The following is a 19,414-nucleotide window of genomic DNA, read 5'->3' on the forward strand; positions in this document are numbered from 1 at the left end:
CACTCCAGAATCATGGAATTGTACTGAGAGGCCAAGTGAGGGGAACTTCCAGGCACAGCCTGGGCACATTTCCAGGGCAGCCAATTCCTGGAGCGGACTGGGGCAGCCCCTCTGCACATGAATCACGGGAGACACACTTCTATCGTGACATTTCCTGAAGGATGAGTCACAACCTATTTTTTTTCCAAGAAAGCTCTCAGAGGGTCAGGGTGTGGCCTTTGAGAACTGGAAGGTCCTGGCAGACTTGGCATTGGGAGAGAAAACCTCTCTTGACTTGACCCTCTTGCAACACTGTCCCAAGTACAGGCCCCTCTGGCATTCACAGCTTTGCCGTCAGATCTCAGAGCTGCCCTGGTTTGAACCTCTCCACCCCCACCTTGCCCTTGCCCTTGCCCTTCCTATTTAAACAGGAAGGGAGGAAAGAAGGGAGGGAGGGAGGAAAGAAGGAAGGAAGGGAGGAAGGTTGGTTCCTATAATGCCTCTTCTCATCTTTCTTCTCAGAGAAGGAGTGATGCAGAGAGTCGCCAGGTCCCGAGTGAAGTGAGGGGCACCCAGTGCTGGTGGGAAGGATGTATTTCACAGACGCACATTTTTCCCGGGCATTGAATGCCAGCACATTCTTTCTTAAATCTTTGTTCTTGATAATTCATTGACGTTCTTACGACATAAACAATTGTGATGGACAATGTGTCATTGCCCTCAAGGTCTGCTGAGGCTGGATAAGACTGCTTTCCCCCCTGCAGGGATTTCCACTTTTCTCAGGAGGCTGAGACACTGAGCTCAGGGTTGTTTTTATGGTTCCTTCCCTTCCTTGCTTGCTGCTGGATGGACACTGTCATTCCTCACTGGGAACAGTGTGCCTCCCTCTAGAAGATGCCCCTCACCCTTTTCTAGTATGTGCCATGGGCGTGAAGACAAGATAGCCAGGTCTGTTAGAACTGTGTGTAAAACAGGAGTGAAAAGGCTCTGTCTGGCAGGTTGCTCAGTGGTTAGAGCGTGGGACCCACAGACCAAAGGGTCACGGGTTCGATTCTGGTCAAGGGCACACACTTCGGTTGCAGGTTCAATTCCCAGGCCTTGACAGGGTGCTAGCAAGAGGCAACCAATTGATATGTCTCTCTCATGTCAAAGTTTCTCTTCCTCTTTCTCTCTCCCTCTCTCTCTCCCCTTTTTCCCCTTCCCTTCCACTCACTCTAAATATCAATGGAAAAAATATCCCCATTTCTCAGGTGAGGATATTTTTTTAAAAAAGAGTGAAAAGGCTCTGAATAAAGGCTGGGGGTCTCTAAGGAGTAATGCACATGAGCTTCCAAGGACACTGTGTGCAGGCCATGTTGGCTGCTCAGAGAACTCAGCTCAGCTCAGCTCAGCTCTGCTCCACACTGACCGGCAGCTGGACAGAGGGATGCACTGCCAAACACTGGAATCAGGACCCAGTTCAACCCTCCAAAGGAGCATAATTATCAGCTACACTCAAAAGCCCTTCTCTTTTGAGAAACTAGGAGGGCTGGTTACATTGTTCCTTTTTGAGCAGCCGCCTATGAAATACATTCATGGACAAGATTAACAATTCCTGGTTCTCAAAGAAGCCTGCACCATTTATAAAGATCAAGTATTAAGTCATGGAAGAAATGGACCGGCATCGTGATTTATAGCTGCCACTTACTGAATACTTAAGATATGCCCAGCCTTGTTCTGGGGACTTTGCAAGAGGTACTTTCAACATTCATGACAAGGTAGGTATTATTATAATCCACATTCTAGAAACAAGGCCATTTGCCCAATGCCATGAACCAGTTAAGTGATGAAATGGAATTTGAACCCAGGTCTGCAAACTCTAGGTCTGAGCTTTCAATCATTTTTCTCAGAACCCACACCTCCTAATTCCTCTCAGGGTGTGGTGTCTTCCACCCTTATGAGCCCCACTTCCATCTCCACCCCTGTGAATTATTTGCATGAAACTCTCCTTTTTGTAATGCACTTACCCAACAGGTCAGCAAAAAGCTGCCTCTACCATCAACCCTGAATCACACTGAGAGGAGGTGTGTGACTGGAGTCAGGATCAACCTGACCCAGTTGGAGAATCAGGTAAAATCCGAGGAGATTAAGGCAAGAAAGGAGAGGCCAGCTGTGCGTCCTCCTTGCCAGGTGGCAGCTGTGTGCCTGTGTTTATATAAGCGATGCCCACACACCTGGCTGTGGCTTCCCACTCAGCATTCTGTGAACACTGCAGGGCTTCGCAAACTGGCGATTTGATTAGCAGTTTCATCAGCCCGGCACAGTGCCAACTGCAGAAGGCAGCCAGGAGAGGAAAGGACAAGGCGCCTGGGTCATTCAGCACCAGCACCTGTACTGTGGCCTGAGCAGGCCAGTCTCCAAGGAAGGCTGCCAAGCCTAAACGCCCTGGAGGAAATTAGTTCTTGGGCAACATGCCTCTTCTAGGAACCAATTCCCCAGGTAGCCACAGTGGGAGGACCTGCCACCTGGCCATCTTATCTCTCTTCTCTGTAATGCAGAGGCCCTTGGCATCCCTCCCAACTGTGATTCCAGGGTGTTGCTGCTTCAGGAGCAGGGCCACTGATGTCCTGGGGGCCCCCACTTACCCTGGCAAAGGTGCGGAAGCCCTGGATGATGGGTCTGTAGCCTGTGCAGCGGCACAGGTTTCCTGTGAGACAAGGGAGCAGATGCGATGTCAGTGCAGGCTCCAGGGCAAGTGAGGGGCTCTGGTTGAGCTCGAGGCTCAGATGCCTTCTGCATGTTCTGTTTTCTCTTCCTAGAATGCCCCTCCTCCTCCCTTGTGCTTCTTCCAGGAAGACTTCCTGGAATGCCCTAAGTGCTTCCATGGTGCCTAGTCATCGTTTTATGAGTGAAACTCTCTCCCTCAGAGTATGAACTCCCTGGAGTAGGGATGGTGTCTTTTATCCCCATGACCCTTGTTCCCTGTATAGTGCCTGGCTCATGATAGGACTCAATATAACTGGTTGAATGAATGATGAACTGAAATGGTGAATGGAAAGGGGAGTCTTCTCTATTCAGTTCAGAGAAACAGACACCTGGCCCAGGCTCCTAGGCCCCTGTACCGAGGGAACGTGGGAAGCCATCCCTGCCCAAGCTCAGAATCCTGGCTGCCTTCTCAGATGGGCCTTTGCCCTACAGAGTCCTGTCCTGGTAAAAGCTGAGATGGAAGGAAGTGATATCACTAGGCCCTGTGGAGTTTCCAAATGGTCTCCCCACTGCCACGCACCCCAGTGCAGGGGAGGGCAGGAAGACACCTTGGGAAGATGAACACTCAGGCAAGCTGTCTCCAACCCACCTGTGTGCTCCTCAAACTAAGAGAGGCCAGCCCTCCAGCAGATCTTAGCCAACACGTGCGGGTAGGCTGAGCTTCTTCTCCTAAGGGCAGTGCCTCCGACTCCTGGCCCATTCCCGGCTTCCACTTGGGCCCTGCACTGACCCTCTCAGAGCCCCATCTGCCACCCTACCTCCTGGGCTGTGCCCGGGGCCCGTACCTTGGAAGGAATTCTCGATCTCCTCCACAGTGGGCTCGGGCTGGTTCCGGAGCAGCGTGTACATGCTCATGACCATGCCGGGGGTGCAGAACCCACACTGGGAACCGTGACTTTTGGCAATTCTCTCCTAAAAGGGAGAGATGACATGAACACCTGTGTTGGCAGAACCCCTCTCAGACTTGCTACGTGACTCAACTGAAGCCAGGCCACGTCGACAGGCAGAGTGGGCAGCAGGCACTGCACAGAGCCAAATCCTAGTGCCACCAATTGCCAACTGTGGCCTTGGGCACATCACCGAGCCTCTCTGAGCTGCAGGTCCCTTGTCCTGGTACTTACCTCTAGACCTGTGGTGAGGATTCAACGAGATAATTCACAAAAACTCTTACCATTATACCTGGCATACAGGGGGAATTCAAGCAGTGTTCGCTATTAGTAGGAAAGGCCCTTCAGAGAAGAGTGACTATTAGAGCCAGAAGCATCTTCTCACCCTCCGTTCCTTTCACTGAGCAGAGGAGGAAGCAGGTCCAGAGATTAAGAGATTTACCCAGAGACACACACAGTGAACGGAGGAGCTGTGTCACCTTCTGTTACCTACACGACCCTGCAATCCACCTCAACCAGCCTTTGTTCAGAACCAACTGAATGCATCTTATTCCAAACTAGAATACCACTGTCTAGTGGTAATCCTCGACATCCAGTGGGGACCTAAGAGCTGAGAAATGGATCATATAGAACATATCATATGCATTGACTATCACAAAATTTTCATTCAAACCTGCAAGATTTTCATTACAAGGAGATTTTCCACATTATTATAATAATAATAATTACTATTATTATTATTACTATGTCTCTTAAGAGTCTCTCTTGGCACTTACATTAGGTAAAATTATTAGAATATTGTATCCCCAATGCCTAGAATATCTATTCATTTTATGAATAATTACTGAGAAACTATTATGTGCCAGGCATGGTAGGGGACCAGACAGTGAAGAAGAGAGTTAAGGTCTCTGGTCTCATGAAGCTCATGTCCTAGTAGGAAAAATATTGACACATACAAAACCTAGATTCCAGGAGGAGATCAGCACTATGTAAGAATTAGTTTAGGATGGCAGGACCCTGAGTGAGTAAGGCTCCTCGAAGTGGTCAGAAGTGGTGGCTCTGAAAAGGTGACTTTTAAGTTGAATTTAATAACAATTTGGATCAGGGAAGAGTGTATTCCAGTCAGAAGGAACAGCATGTGCAAAGCCTGGTGTGCTAGAGTGACTAAAGGGTCAGTGTGGATGGAACCCACTGGGACAAGAGAAATCCTGGCAGAGATCACGCAGCTCCTCGTAAGCCATGGTCAGGACCCAGATTTTTATTCTGGGTGTGATGGGAAGCCATAATGGGATAAGATCTAATTTATGTTTTTAAAGAATCTTCTGGCAGTTGGGTGGGGAGTGGGTTGTAGGGGGCAACAATAGAAACAGAGGATCAGGCAAGAGGGGATGGCGGCTCAGACCAAGCAGTAATAGGGAATCAGAAAATGGAGGTGTCACTCTAGGATTGGGAAGTAAACACTACTTCTGGATAGAGTGGGGGTGGCGTAAAAGAGAAGGCATCAAGGTGACTGCTAGATGTTTGTGTTGAGCAAGTGGATGGATGCTTTTGCCATTGTCTCCGATGGAGACAGACTGGGGAGGAAAGGAGTAGGAAAGAATGGGCTTTTGTTACATGTAGTGATGCCAAGTGGGCAGCTGGAAATCTGAACCTAATCTCTGAGGAGAGGTCAAAGCTGAAGATATAAATATGTGTACTGTTCACATGTAGACGGTATTAAACTCACATGGGAAGGGTGTGAAGATGGAGAAGGGAAGGGCCCGGGCAGGAGCCCTGGGGACCGGCAGCCACAGGGCCTGAGCAGAGAGGACCAGTGCATGGAGATAAGAGGAGAATGAGGGGAGTGTAGTGTCATAGAAACCAAGATAAAAAACTGGGTAGACAAGGAAAAGTGGAATCTAGCTCTACAGCTTATCTGGGAGCCAAAATAGGAGCATGGGGAATAAGGATTTGTGTCACTGGAAAGGCATGGGGTTTAGCCTAATTATGCAGATATAATCTCAGTATTAAAACTGTTTGTGCTTTCTTTCATCTATTTTTCTCAAAGATGATTATAAGCCCTAATGAACCTTCTCACATCTCCTTCAGGTTGGACAAGTTTAGCAATTTTCCCTTTTCCTGCCTAAGCTAAGAATGAAGTCACAGAGGTGGAGCAGTACCACCCCCACCCTGCACTGGCCTCACCTGGCTGGTCCCAGAGGCTCCTCCCAAGGAGTATAACCAGCTTGCTCAACCAGAGGCCCTGGCTCCCACATTCACGTCAGTGCCCACGGACGGCATGCTCTGGACAACTCGTCTCCCCGAATGGTCAAGGCAGGACAAAGACCTGGGTGTGGCTCTGGCACCCTCTGTGATTGTAATCTCCCAAAGACCTCCCTGCCTCAGTTTCCCCAAACAAAAAGCACCGGGAATAATGGCCTTTCCTTCCCGCAGTGCTCTGCTCCCACGCGTGCTCCGTTCCACTTCACCTGAGAGCATTCTGCTTCTCTCCACAAAACCTCCCAGACTACTGCCCACTCTACCCAAAAGCGTTCCCAGTTTCAATTTGTTCCTGGGGGGTCTGGTAGCATCATGAAGAAAGCCTTGGTCAGACCCTCAAATGTCTCTGTTCTCTTATTCAGGCCTTGTTGACCTGCGTTTAATGAAGATGGGGGCCTAGCAGCCCACATTTGTATTATCTGCGGGTGGCAGGTGAGAGGTGCAATGGAATTGCCACTCGAGGGGGCAGGGAGTAGGTGGGCTTTTGATCAAGGGACACGGAGCACTTGGAATCTTGAATCTGGGAAGGCACGGGGTTTCCCAAGCATATTCAAGCTCAAGGTGAAGAAGTTCCCCCACCTCTCCTCCCTCCAGTTCTGGTGCAGCTGGACTGTCCAGCCATCAGATCCAGTTGACCTCTTGGTCCCCTTGGAGTCATGCAGTGTTACGTTCGCCTCGCCACAGGAGAGAGCTGCAGCATGGCGCCTCCTCCTTTTTCTGTCTCACAGCCCAGTCCCCACCCCCCACCCCAAAGGAGATGGGGAAGTGGCCAGGCCATAATGCCTCCTTTGCCCAGGGGTGACAGCCCAACAACCCAAAGCAAGTCTGTAGCTTTGTCATGAGCTCCCTTTGCTCTGGTTACCTGCACGGGATGCAGCCTGGACTTGGTGCTTCCTATCCCTTCCACAGTCGTCACGGCAACATGGTGCAAGGAACAGATGGGGGCCAGGCAGGCATTGGCAGAAAAGTGGCTGCAACCCCAGATTAAGGTCATTCCATTGTCCATTCAGGCCATCAGGATGGACCTGACTGAGTGCAGGGCCTGGGAGATTTTGTGATGCTGTGTCATTTCTTTCACTCTACATTATGTCCTTTTCTCTTCTACAGGTGTTCTTGCCTCTCCACCCAAGACTCTGACCAAGGGACAAAGGACACTTTCCCCCCACTCCCCCTTGGTGAGGCCTGAACCCTCCAGCGTTTGGGGGTCAGGCAGCAGGGCACCCTATGCCTCCCAGCTGGAGCAAGGGAGCCAAGGGCACTTTCAGATGCCTCTTACTCAGCCCATCCCTGGAGGCTGAGTTAAGGGGAAGTTTCTGGCAGGTGCCAGGCCCAACATGTGCTCCTCTCTCTATAGGGCCCTTCCTTCACTTCTTTAATTTCAGTACCTCCAGGCACTTTTGCTTTCCTGTTTTCACCCACCTCTACCTCCCCCATTTCTCAGAGGACATGAGATACCAACCCCTTAGAGCTTGCTTACATCCATTCCTTTATCTATCATTCATTCACATGATCAGTTATTGATTGCCAGCCATATACCAGGCACTCTACTGAGGGCTGATAAGTAAAGGTGAATAAGATGAAATCTCTGTTCTTTAATCATTTGCAGTCAACCAGGAAAATATAAGCCAGTGTGAAGGTGAAATTTAAATATCTTATGATCAGTGCTCAGGAGGGTTGTGCACAGAGCACTATGGGACTAGCTCAGACAAAGGGCACCTAACACAGTTTAGGAGATCAAGAACGGCTTCCTGGAGGAGGTGGTATTTTTCCGAGTCCTAAAGACAGCAGTGCATCTTTGGCCTCCCAGAAGGAGCCATGTACAGAAGTCCTGGAAGAAAGGATATTCAAAAAGACTTGGAAAACAGTTTATGCAAAGACTAAGAAATTAGTGGGAATGGAATGTTAGTTGTTCACAATTGTCTCTGCATGAGGGACTAGGATGCACTGATAAATGGAGTACTGGGTCCATGGAGAAAAAGAAAACTGGAGAGGAAAGATGGGGTATATTGTGAAGGACTTCATGTGCTGAGCAAAGAGATTGGACTTTATCCTGGGGGTGATGGAGACCTATTGGAGGATTTCATGGGATGTGAAATGAGACTGGATTTTAGAAAGGTCACATGTGCGCGCGCACACACACACACACACACACACACACACTCACACGCTCACTCACTCACTCACAAGCTGACTGCTGCTGCATAGTCCTCACATGGGCAATCAGCCAACAGGCAAAGGATACATGATCTTGTTCTGGAGACGATCATACTTGGAAAGCATCACGGTGCAAGCTCCACAGCCCCCTTCTCCACAGCCCAGCTTGGTCCCGCTCAGCCCCACTGAGTGGTCAAGGGTTAAGGAACATGAACTCAGAGAAAAAGAGTCTTTGCTGGGCAGCTGGGAAGTACTGGGCAGAGCTTTGAGTGTAGAGCCATCCACTGTCACACACAGGCCCCTCTACCAGGGAGGCAGCAGACCCACACGGCCTCCTCCTCATCAGAGAGGCTGCACTGACTCTAGGAGGCAGGGATGGGGCCATGCACTTGACCAGGACTTGAATACTAGAAACTTCTCTTGTTGTCATGTCAGGGTCTTCCAGGCATGGCCTTATAGCCCCCCAGTCCTGTGATCTCCCTAGGCAAGAGATTTGAGCACCTCAAAATCTGAGCATGTGGGCAGCTGTCACATCTGCCCAGCCAGGCTGCCATGAAGTCACTCGGACCCAGAGAGAGACATTGATCTGTCCTGGGATTTGCTGAGTCCCAGCTTTTTATCCTGAACCTTTGAGGCTGATGAAATCCAGGCACCCAAATTAGGGCTGGGCCTGGCCTTTCAAATATCCAGTCCATAGGACATGTGAAGGGAAATTAAAATGAAGATATTTTTGAGGTTAGGGACCAATGTCTTATACATACTTGCAGAAATAAATAATCTGATACTTTGCAGGCTCACTTCTGTGGGTGTGGAAATAATCCTTTGTTGTCCCCAAATATGTCACTGGGATCAGCCACTGGATATTCCTGCCTCTGGGAACAAGAGGGGTCTGTTGACAGAGGTCAGGATGAGCATCGTCCTGACAACAGACCCCTGGAGAGTTTCCAGTACAGGTAGCAAGTGAAGAGCATGGCTCTAAGCTTTAGTCTAGGCTGTGCCAATGTTTGCCCAGAATGCATGAGTGAGAAGGTCCCTCAACATGTGCAGACCTCACTTCCTCCTCTGCCAGAGGCATTGCTGTGGGGACCAGTGAGATAACCCACGGAAATCACCTTGAACTCCACCTGGACATAGTAAGTGTTCATTAAATGTCAGCTCCTGTTATATTTTTGTGATTGTTTTTGTTCCAGGGTCTCAGAATATTTTCCTACCCTGATAGAACAAATGTTACAAGGGCTCATTATAAAATATGGGGATGTAAAGTACAGCATAGGAAATACAGTCAATAATATTGCAATAACTGTGGATGGTGCCAGATAGGCACTGGACATATTAGGAGGAGAGGGGAAGAGGAACACTTTATAAAGTATGTGATTGTCTAACCACTATGCTCTACACCTGAAACCAATCCAAAATAATATTGAATGTCAACTGTAATTTAAAAATAAATAAGTAAATAAAATCTTAACAAGGTTTGGGGGCTCTTACAGGTACCCTCCCCACACTGAATGAAGAGCAGAATCTGAAATCCCTGTCAGGTGTCCCCTCCCCAAGCCTCCCGGCACTGTCATTTCCACAATGGGCGGCACCTCTACATAGTTCCCCACCTCAGGTTTCCCTTCTCCAACACACACAATGCTTCCTCTGACTTTCTCTCCACCTTCTCTGAGCTGGAAACTTTCCCCAGGAAGCCCATTTAGGTCTCAGGCAGAGATGGGCTGAGGATAGTCTGGCTCCTCTGAGTGGGAATGACCATGAAGCTGGCCAGGGCTAATGAGTGCCTATGGGAGCTGCTTGTTTTTCAGGCCCAGGGTCAAACCTTGGCTTCACTAGAGTCTTCGCTGGAAGAGATCTTAAGGAGCATCAAGAAAGATCTTCCAGAGAACCAAGAATGATCTTCCAGAGAACCAAGATGGAAACATAGGTAAACACCTGTACTTGATGCCTCTCACAACCACATCAAAATTACAACTAAAAGACAGAACAACTATCATCCAGAACGGCTGGAAAGCTGGCTGAGTGGATGCACTACAACCAGAGAGGTAAAGAAGAAAGCCCATTGAGACTGGTAGGAGGCATGGAGGGGCGGAATGGGCTGGCACTGGGTGCACTGATTTTTTAATCAGGAGGGAGATACAAGCTCCAGCTTGCTCTGAACTCCAGTTCTGGGCAAGACTCTGGTGGACCCAGACACATATGGGGAGAAACTGGACTGTCTGGCATCAGGGCAGGAACATGAGGGCAGCTTTCTTTCAGACAGAAATGCTCACAGCAGTCATTGTTCCTGCACTGGGACCTCTCTGGTGCAGGGCTGACTGGCAGCCATTGCTGTTTGCTCCACCCTGGAGATTCCCTGAGACCCTACCCCACCCAATTTACAACCCCACCCAAGCTGTGTGCAGCAGCTTTTACATATGAATGGCCTGTCCTTTCTCAGCCTAAAACCTAACAGGCATCTGGGTCAGGGAGCCCCAAAGCTAACAAAAGAATGCCCAAGGCCAGCAGCAGCAGCCTGCCTTGCTTCACAGCTGGGCCTCATCTGGGCACTTCCAAACCCGATACAAAGAGGAAGAATCTGCAGATCTCTCTGTAGTTCCTGCTGGTTGGTCCCAGGCAGTGGCTGACTTTGTACCTCCTTGGAGATACAAGAGCCAGTGTACCCAGTGGTCAGTGTGAGACCATACCAGATTACAACTCTTCACATACATAAGTGACACATTCAAGGGGCAGACTCAGTGAGCACCAAAGCCCCAGTAAAGCAAGTCCTGCACAGCAGCTCTTCCATTGTAGACATAGCTGGTCCTCACAGCCAATTGGCCTGAAGGTCAATTCTTCCCAGTGATACCAACAGCATCAAGGCTCAACTACAACAAGACTGTGCACACAGCCCACAAAGGGGTGTGCCAAGAGTGTCCACCTCAGGTGATTGGGGAGGCTGAGCCACTGGGCCCTATAGGACACCTACCACACAAGGCCATTCTATCAACTCAAGGAAACTTAGCAGGCTACCCAATATGTAGAAACAAACACAGGGAAGCAGCCAAAATGTGGAGACAAAGAAACATGTCACAAATGAAAGAAATGGAAGAAAGCAAAATACTGGATATAGAGTTCAAAACCAGAGTTATAAGGTTACTCAGGAATCTTCTAGTAACCTCCAAGGAACTTAGTGAGACCTTCAAGGATCTTAGTGAGAATGCCAAAAAAATGGAAAAGGACCAGTCAAAAATTAAGCATACACTGACTGAAACAAAGAATAATATATAGAGATTCAACAGTAGACTAGAGGATTCCAAAAATCAAGTCAATGATTTGAAATACGAGGAAGCAAAAAACACCCAATTGGAAGAGCAAAAAGAAAAAAAAAATCCAAAAATATGAAGATAGTGTAAGGAGACTCTGGGACAACTTCAAGCGTACCAACATCTGTATTATGGGGGTGCCAGAAGAAGAGAGAGAGCAAGATATTTGAAGAAATAATGACAGAAAACTTCCCTACCTGGTGAAAGAAATAGACTTACAAGTACAGGAAGCACAGAGAACCCCAAACAAAAGGAATCCAAAGAGGACCACACCAACACATCATAATTAAAATGCCAAGGGCTGTATTACAAAGCCACTGTTCTCAAAACTGCCTGGTACTGGCACAAGAACAGACATATAGATCAATGGAATAGAATAGAGAGCCCAGAAATCGACCCGAACCAATATGCTCAATTAATATTTGACAAAGGAAGCAAGAACATACAATGGAGTCAAGACAGTCTCTTCAATAAATGGTGTTGGGAAAATTGGATAGATACATGCAAAAAAATGAAACTAGACCACCAACTTAAACCATACACAAAAATAAACTCAAAATGGATAAAGGACTTAAATGTAAGATGGGAAACCATAAAAATACTAGAGGAATCCAAAGGCAAAAAAATCTCAGACATATGCCGAAGCAATTTCTTCACCGATACATCTCCTAGGGCATTGGAAACTAAAGAGAAAATAAACAAATGGGACTACATCAAAATAAAAAGCTTCTGCACAGCAAAAGAAACCATCAACAAAACAACAAGAAAGCCCACTGCATGGGAGAACATATTTGCCAATGTAATCACCGATAAGGGTTTAATCTCCAACATTTATAGGGAACTCATACAACTTAACAAAAGGAAGATAAACAATCCAATCAAAAAATGGGTGAAGGACCTAAATAGACACTTTTTAAAAGAGGACATTCAGAAAGCCAAGAGACATATGAAAACATGCTCAAAGTCACTAATCATCCGAGAGATGCAAATCAAAACAACAATGAGGTACCATCTCACACCTGTCAGAATGGCTATCATCAACAAATCAACAAACGACAAGTGCTGGAGAGGATGTGGAGAAAAAGGAACACTCGTGCACTGCTGGTGGGAATGCAGACTGGTGCAGCCACTATGGAAGACAGTATGGAGTTTCCTCAAAAAGTTAAAAATGGAATTCCCATTTGACCCAGTGATCCCACTTCTAGGAATATATCCCAAGAAAACAGAAACACCAATCATAAAGGATATATGCACCCCTATGTTCATAGCAGCACAATTCACCATAGCTAAGATCTGGAAACCGCCTAAGTGCCCATCAGCAGATGAATGGATTAGAAAACTGTGGTACATCTACACAATGGAATACTATGCTGCTGTAAAAAAGAAGGAATTCTTACCATTTGCAACAGCATGGATGGAACTGGAGAGCATTATGCTAAGCTAATAAGCCAGTCAATGAAAGAAAAATACCACATGTTCTCACTCATTTATGGATAATTAAGACCATTATAAACTGATGAGCAAAAATAGATACAGAGGCAGAGCAGCATCGAACAGACTGTCAAACTACAGCGGGAAGGCTGGGGAGGGTTGGGGCGAGATCAACCAAAGGACTTGTATGCATGCATATGAGCATAACCAATGGACACAAGACACTGGGGGATATGGGAGGCTACAGGAGGGTCAAGGGGAGAAAAAAAAAGGAGACCTATGCAATACTCTTTGTAATACTTTTAGCAATAAAACAATGTAAAAAAATGCCAAGGGCAAAAGACCAAGAGGGAATCTTAAAATCAGCAAGAGAAAAATAGTTACCTACAAGGGAGTTACCATAAGATTGTCAGCTGATTTCTCAACAGAAAATATGCAGGCCAGAAGGGAGTAGCAAGAAATATTCAAAGTGATGAATAGCAAGAACATACAACCAAGACTACTCTACCCAGCAAAGCTATCATTTAGAATTAAAGGTCAGATAAAGAGATTCACAGACAAGAAAAAGCTAAAGGAGTTCATCACTACCAAACCAGTATTATACGAAATGCTGAAGGGTTTTCTTTAAGAAGAGGAAGAAGAAGAAAAAGGTAAAGATAAAAAATTATGACCAACAAAGTGACAACAAATACATATCAACAAGTGAATCTAAAAATCAAATGAATAAAAAATCTGGTGAACAGAATAAACTGATGAATGTAATAGAATCAGGGCATGGAAATAAGAGCAGACTGACAATTCCCGGGGTGGCGGGGAAAGGGGGTGTGAGGGATGCAGGAAGAGATTGGAGAAAAATCTTATACCAATGGACAAGGATAGTGGGGGGCGCGAAGGCCTGGGGTGGGGTGGGAACCGGGTGGAGGGGAGCTATGGGGGGAAAAAGAGGAACATCTGTAATAATCTAAACAATAAAGATTTTGAAAAAATGATCTTCCTATTCAATAGCTGAGAATTGCAGACCCAGAGCTCAAATGAGTTGCCAGGGTCACACTGCTGCTGAGGGCAGCTAGAATGCAGGTGTCCAGAGCCCCAGTCCAGTGCTCCTTCCTCCACATGCCACAGCCTCCCCAGCAGTCACTAGAAAATGACATGCAACCCAGAGAATGAGTCCCACCGGCCCTCTCCCTCACCCCACTCCAAAGTCAGGATACAGTTTCTTCTCAGGTAGGCCAAAAGGGTTGTTTCTGGATCTGCATTTTTCTCCACCACCTACAAAATAACAGGAAAATATATCATAGGTGTACTTAGCCGTTTTCTTACTGAAAAATTGGTAAAGTTAATGGGGATGTGTTAAATATCTTACGAAAACTAAAGGGTTTTTTCTTGAAAATTCCATAAGAATGGCCACATTAACTACAAGCCCAACTATGTATGTGCTGACATCTTCCATCCTAAGGTTCTACAGTAGGACCCACCACGAGGACTTGGGTTTCGCGCCTGCCATGCTAGGCTGACCGAGGCAAAGCTCTCTTTAAAGCAAACATTTCACCTCATTTCCAGCTGCCGATCACACCTGTGAATGCCAAGGACAGCTGAGGTGGCAGCATGCAGACCTCTGGGTTTGCTTCCTGGGTGTCCTCACTCGGAGAGCAGAGGGCCAATCTGTGGACCTGTGCTCACAGCGGAGTATTGTACGCATTGGGCTATCACAGTCAACAACATTAACACATGTCAGAAAAGGAGGAGAGCTCTCCAACCAAAGGGCCACAAATGGAATTCCCGATAAAATGGAGGAGGCTGTCTACAGAGTGAAGTGCTAGTTCCCAAAGCAAATTTTCAGAGGAAATCTATGGAAAACCATTTCATGCCTCCTCACACATTACCAAGGGTGAAAGGGTTTGGGTGATTTGGGTGGTTAAAGGTAGAGAATTTGTGATGAGGGTTTCTGTAGAGAGCCCTGTGGTATGACTTCCACATCTTCCTAAAGTCAGGAGAGAAGTATCTGCTCGCACCTCATACATCATTAGGGGGCTTTCATAGCACCACACATGAAGCTAGTGTGTGGCCTTTGCAGTACTGGGGAAGCGGTGGTCTGGCCCATCTAAACAGCCAGAGGTAGGCCCACCAGACAGCTGAAGAAGCAGTGTCAGTGTTGGGGTTGGGGTGCACTCCCAAAGTTCAGGAGAGCAAAGCACATAAAGTGTTGACCATGGACCTAATGGAGGCCATGCATAAGAGAGAGAGAAAGAGAGGGAGAGAGGGCATGTGGAAAGTAGAGAGGGAGAGAGAAAAAGAGAGGAAGAGAGAGAGAGAGAGAGAGAGAGAGAGAGAGAGAGAGGACTGTTTAAATCATTCTCCAAAAAAAAAAACACCAACTACAGGTGATGGGACCTCCAACAGAGTCTGTGCGGAGGGGACCTCCCAAACCGAGGCTGGGAGAGAGCAGAGGCCTGGGAGGAGCACAGACCCCATGTCAGAGCTCCCACTGAATGTGCCCCCTGGTGGGAAGCCACCTTATCCCAACACCAATCAAATGAAAACCTTCTTGCTGCCCTCACCTCTGTCCTGAACTGAGACTGTGTTCAGCAACTTAGAAATGACCATAGGGTTTCTTGTTAACCAAAAGTAGTCAAAGAGGTAACAAAACTGCCAGAATTCACCTCTTGAATCAAGTTTGAGGGAAGGGAAAGATAGGATGAATTTCCCTTTTTCATTACACCCCACAGCTTATTCAAGGTCCTGATTACAAAGTTTACACAGCAACTATGTCTTTCCTCTTGGAGAAGAAATCATAAGTGTACAAACTAAAGATCCCCAGCGCCTGTTCTGTAGACGGACATGAGCGCCTTACCTACTGTCTTCTCCCCAAGTGGGTCCTTCCTCCTGCCCGCCAGCTCTGATTCTGTCACATCACATCGGTCCCCTGCTCTGCCCTCAGTGACCTGCAAGGTCTCCCAGGTTCCTTAGGCTGTCTGTCAAGGCCCTTTTCAATATGTCCCCCATCTTCATTTTCAGCCTTTCCCCTGCCTACTTTCCCTGCCAAGCTGGTTTTCGTACTCCAGTGAAAACACACCATCTACCTTCTAGCTCATAAGTCTTCAACCATTTCGTTCCTCTGCCATCTGCGTCTTGATTATCAGAAGACCCTGGACACCTTCCTAGTAAGGCTTTTCCTATCACCCCAGCCACAAGCCCACCTCCCTGAATTCCAACAGAAAATGGCTGTGCCACTCTCAGGGCCTGGCTGCAGAGTTTGCCCCCAGAAAACCCCATGGAACCCTCTCTCAATAGGACACCAGTGGGAATCCCACAGGAAAAACACTTTGTGGGGAAGGGAGCTTAGGAGACACTGGGTTAGGCAGATGGTTTTAGAAAACCCCAATCACCAAAACAAATAATGGCCAAAATGGGTTTATAATCCATTAAGTAAAAACCCATGAGTCTGAATTCATAATTAATAAATAAAGAAACAAATGGGAGAAAAGGGGAAGTTTTCTTGGCAAAAGAAAACCAATTAATAAACATGATCGGCCATCTTATCACCTGCCCCGTTACTGATCCAGCCGAGAATGATTAACATTAAAAGATAATAAAACTAGTGGGTGAACGTTTGATAATGGAGATATTTACAGCCTCAAAGTACCTTCTCACAGATCATTTACTAATTATAAAGGAAGCAAGAGTAACCTGACAGCGGAGAAACCTGAGCACCGCCTCACCAAAGGAGCAAAGTTCACACCCAGTAATGCGAACGCTGACAGGATGTCCTGACAGGATGTCCTCCCGATAAGGTCGCACTACTTCTCTGCAATTCCCACCCACAGTGCAGACTCTGGATCGAATTATTAGGAAGCATGGCACAAACTCAAAATGAGGGACATTTAAAAAAAAACTGACTTGTTCTCTTCATAAACATCACCGTCCCAAAACACAAGGAAAGCTAAGAAGCTGTTCCAGATTAAAGGACACTAAAAAGACTTGACAATTAACTGCAAGATGCAATCCTGGCCTGGGGTGGGATCGGGGGAGTCATGAAGAACGTCACTGGGAAAATGGAAATAATGTTGCATAAAAATCTATAGATTTTAGATCATAGTATTATGTCAACACTAAACTTCCTGATTTTTAAAATCTGTGGTTCTGTTATAATATCTTTATTTTTCATTTAAGGGGTAAGAGGGTATGATGTCTGAAATTGACCCTCAGATGATTCAGAAATAAAATCTTATGCTTTATATATTTAGTTCTATTATTTGCATACATAAATAAATATATATTTGTGTACTTATTAAACATACACCTATATATCTATGTAGGTACCTATAACTACATACATATATATATGTAAAGAGAGAGATAAATAAAATACAAATGTGGCAAAATGTTAACACGTAGGAAAAGTCTATTTAATATTTCTTTGCATTCTTCCTGTAACTTTTCTGCAAACTTAAAATACAAAGTTTAAAAAATAAATTACTTTGCCAGAGGATTTTTTTAGGACTTTTACTATTCATCTATTCATTCTACTCACATGATTTGGGCACCTACTTTGTGCCAGCGCTGGGCTGAGTGGTTTAAGAATATCTAAGAAGTGTATCTCACGGGGATAGTTTCCTGTGAAATACATTTTGGAATATATCACTTTGCCTAACCATAATCCACCTCTGCAACTAGTTCATAAACTCCTGAATGGCAATGCCTCCAGCCCATGTATATCCACAAGCCCAGGTCTGGGAGGAACTTGCAAAATGTCAATGATGTGAGGGAGGGAGAGAGAGAGGCTCAACTCCCTGACACTGACTTCTTGTGAGGGGATCACTATTGGACACCTTCAGCTGCACCGTACATGCTAAACCTCCCTAGCTTCCTCCAGATGCCACAGTCTCCACTAAACAGAGAGTGATTGCTCCGAAAAGCAAGGATCCTACCCTCCCAAAGGACTATCACTACAATAACAAAATCCTGGGCAGCTCTTTCCCTTCCTCTCTTTCGATCAGCAGAAGACGTGAAAACAACAGCCAATAAGGCCCATCATCACCACAGAAGGCCCCCTGGGTACTTGATGGCTGGTATCTTATATAGGGTGTCCCAAAATTCACGCAAGATTTGAATTTTGCGTGAGCATTAACAACAACAACAAAATAAAATAAAAGCCTAATTTTACTTGGTTTATTGAATCAGATTCTAATATCTGTTGCCCTTTGATTTTAATCCCTTCAATTTGATAAGCATTACCAAGTACCAATTATGGCCCAGGAGCAGGGACAATGAAGACCAATGAAGACCACGGCTTTGCGTATGTGCCAGCAAAGCTGTGGAGACTATTTACCCGATGTGCTATTCCATACATAACCCTATACTGTATACTTTATGAATCAATAAAAAATTTACAATTTTTAATTATAAACCTGTGTTTTCTATCAAAATTACATCTTGCGTGAATTTTGGGACACCCTATATCTTCCCCAGGACCCCAGCTAGTGAAGGACAGGGAGAGTTGAAGGCTCACATTGAAGAGTGAGTCACCAAGTTCTGGCCTCTTGTTTCATAACTTCTGTGTATAATGTCCTGTAACAAAAGGTCTAGAACAGGGGTGGGCAAAATTTTGACTCAAGGGCCACAATGGGTTCTTAAACTGGACCGGAGGGCCGGAACAAAAGCATGGATGGAGTGTTTGTGTGAACTAATATAAATTCAAAGTAAACATCATTACATAAAAGGGTACGGTCTTTTTTTTTTAGTTTTATTCATTTCAAACGGGCTGGATCTGGCTCGCGGGCCATAGTTTGCCCACGGCTGGTCTAGAACATTTGGGACTCGGTGCTTACTCACACCTGCCTTAATTTGTTTGGGGATTCCTTGACTGGGTCTTGTTTTTACAGTACTGCTTTTACCTCATCACTCCTTGCACCGCCTGTCCTCTTGCCAGCGGTTTCTCAAACATGGATATTCATCACAAAAACTGGCCCGAGTAGATGGTAGGGTTTGATGTGATAATTCCATCTACAAATTCCGAATTGCTTTCCTCAGGTGAAAATAAAACTCATGAGAAAGCAATTTTTGCCAAGCCGGATTTCCCTGCAAATGCTCCAGTGCATCGGGGCAAACAATTTGTAAAGAAGAATAGAAGCTTGTACTGACACACAGGAATTGATGGCTCAATAAAAAAAAAATCAACCTTAGAGGTGGGTGTGGCCTTGGAAGTCATTAACCAGTAAATCCAGCTGCTCAAGGAATGTAAAAATTGCTTAGAACAATTCCACAGAAGACACGCTTCTAGAAAGCCAATTCAACAACTATTTCTTAAATCTCTGCAGTGCAATTGCTGAATGCAACAAAATTGTTGGAAATCTTGGGTGCAAAAGTCTTACTACTACCAACGTGGAAGCTTCGCCCTACCTCTTGGTTTGCTGCCAGATGCCAATCCTGAAAAGAAACTGGCATGGAGAGACAACTTTGAACCCAGAAGGGCATGGCTGACCCCACTCCCCAGTGCCTCCCGGTGACACCAGTCACACTGAGTCTTTAGCCTTTGGAGCACTGATGTTATGGTAGCTCATGGAATTTTCTTGCTAGTCTCAAATACACCCTAACACTTAAGCACTAGATGTCCTATGAAGCACATTTTAGTTCTTGAAAATTACCGTGAAAGTCACC

General features: G+C 46.2%; 1 protein-coding gene across 4 annotated transcripts in view; it reads right to left on the minus strand.

Annotated features, from left to right (window-relative positions):
• XDH (xanthine dehydrogenase) overlaps positions 1-19,414 on the minus strand; it is a 64,939-nt gene that overhangs the window by 42,559 nt on the left and 2,966 nt on the right. For 2 of the 4 annotated variants that reach the window (XM_006094346.3, XM_023758620.1), the window contains exons 2-6: positions 13,969-14,026; positions 8,113-8,209; positions 6,733-6,841; positions 3,510-3,636; positions 2,604-2,665 (exon numbers count right to left, since the gene is read on the minus strand). In XM_006094346.3, the coding sequence (XP_006094408.1) occupies positions 2,604-2,665; positions 3,510-3,636; positions 6,733-6,841; positions 8,113-8,209; positions 13,969-14,026 (453 nt within the window). The remainder of the gene's footprint in view (positions 1-2,603; positions 2,666-3,509; positions 3,637-6,732; positions 6,842-8,112; positions 8,210-13,968; positions 14,027-19,414) is intronic. The other 2 variants (XM_023758622.1, XM_023758621.1) reach the window with 1 other exon arrangement.

Source organism: Myotis lucifugus, unplaced genomic scaffold, assembly GCF_000147115.1.
Source record: "Myotis lucifugus unplaced genomic scaffold, Myoluc2.0 scaffold_134, whole genome shotgun sequence".
NCBI lineage: Eukaryota > Metazoa > Chordata > Mammalia > Chiroptera > Vespertilionidae > Myotis > Myotis lucifugus.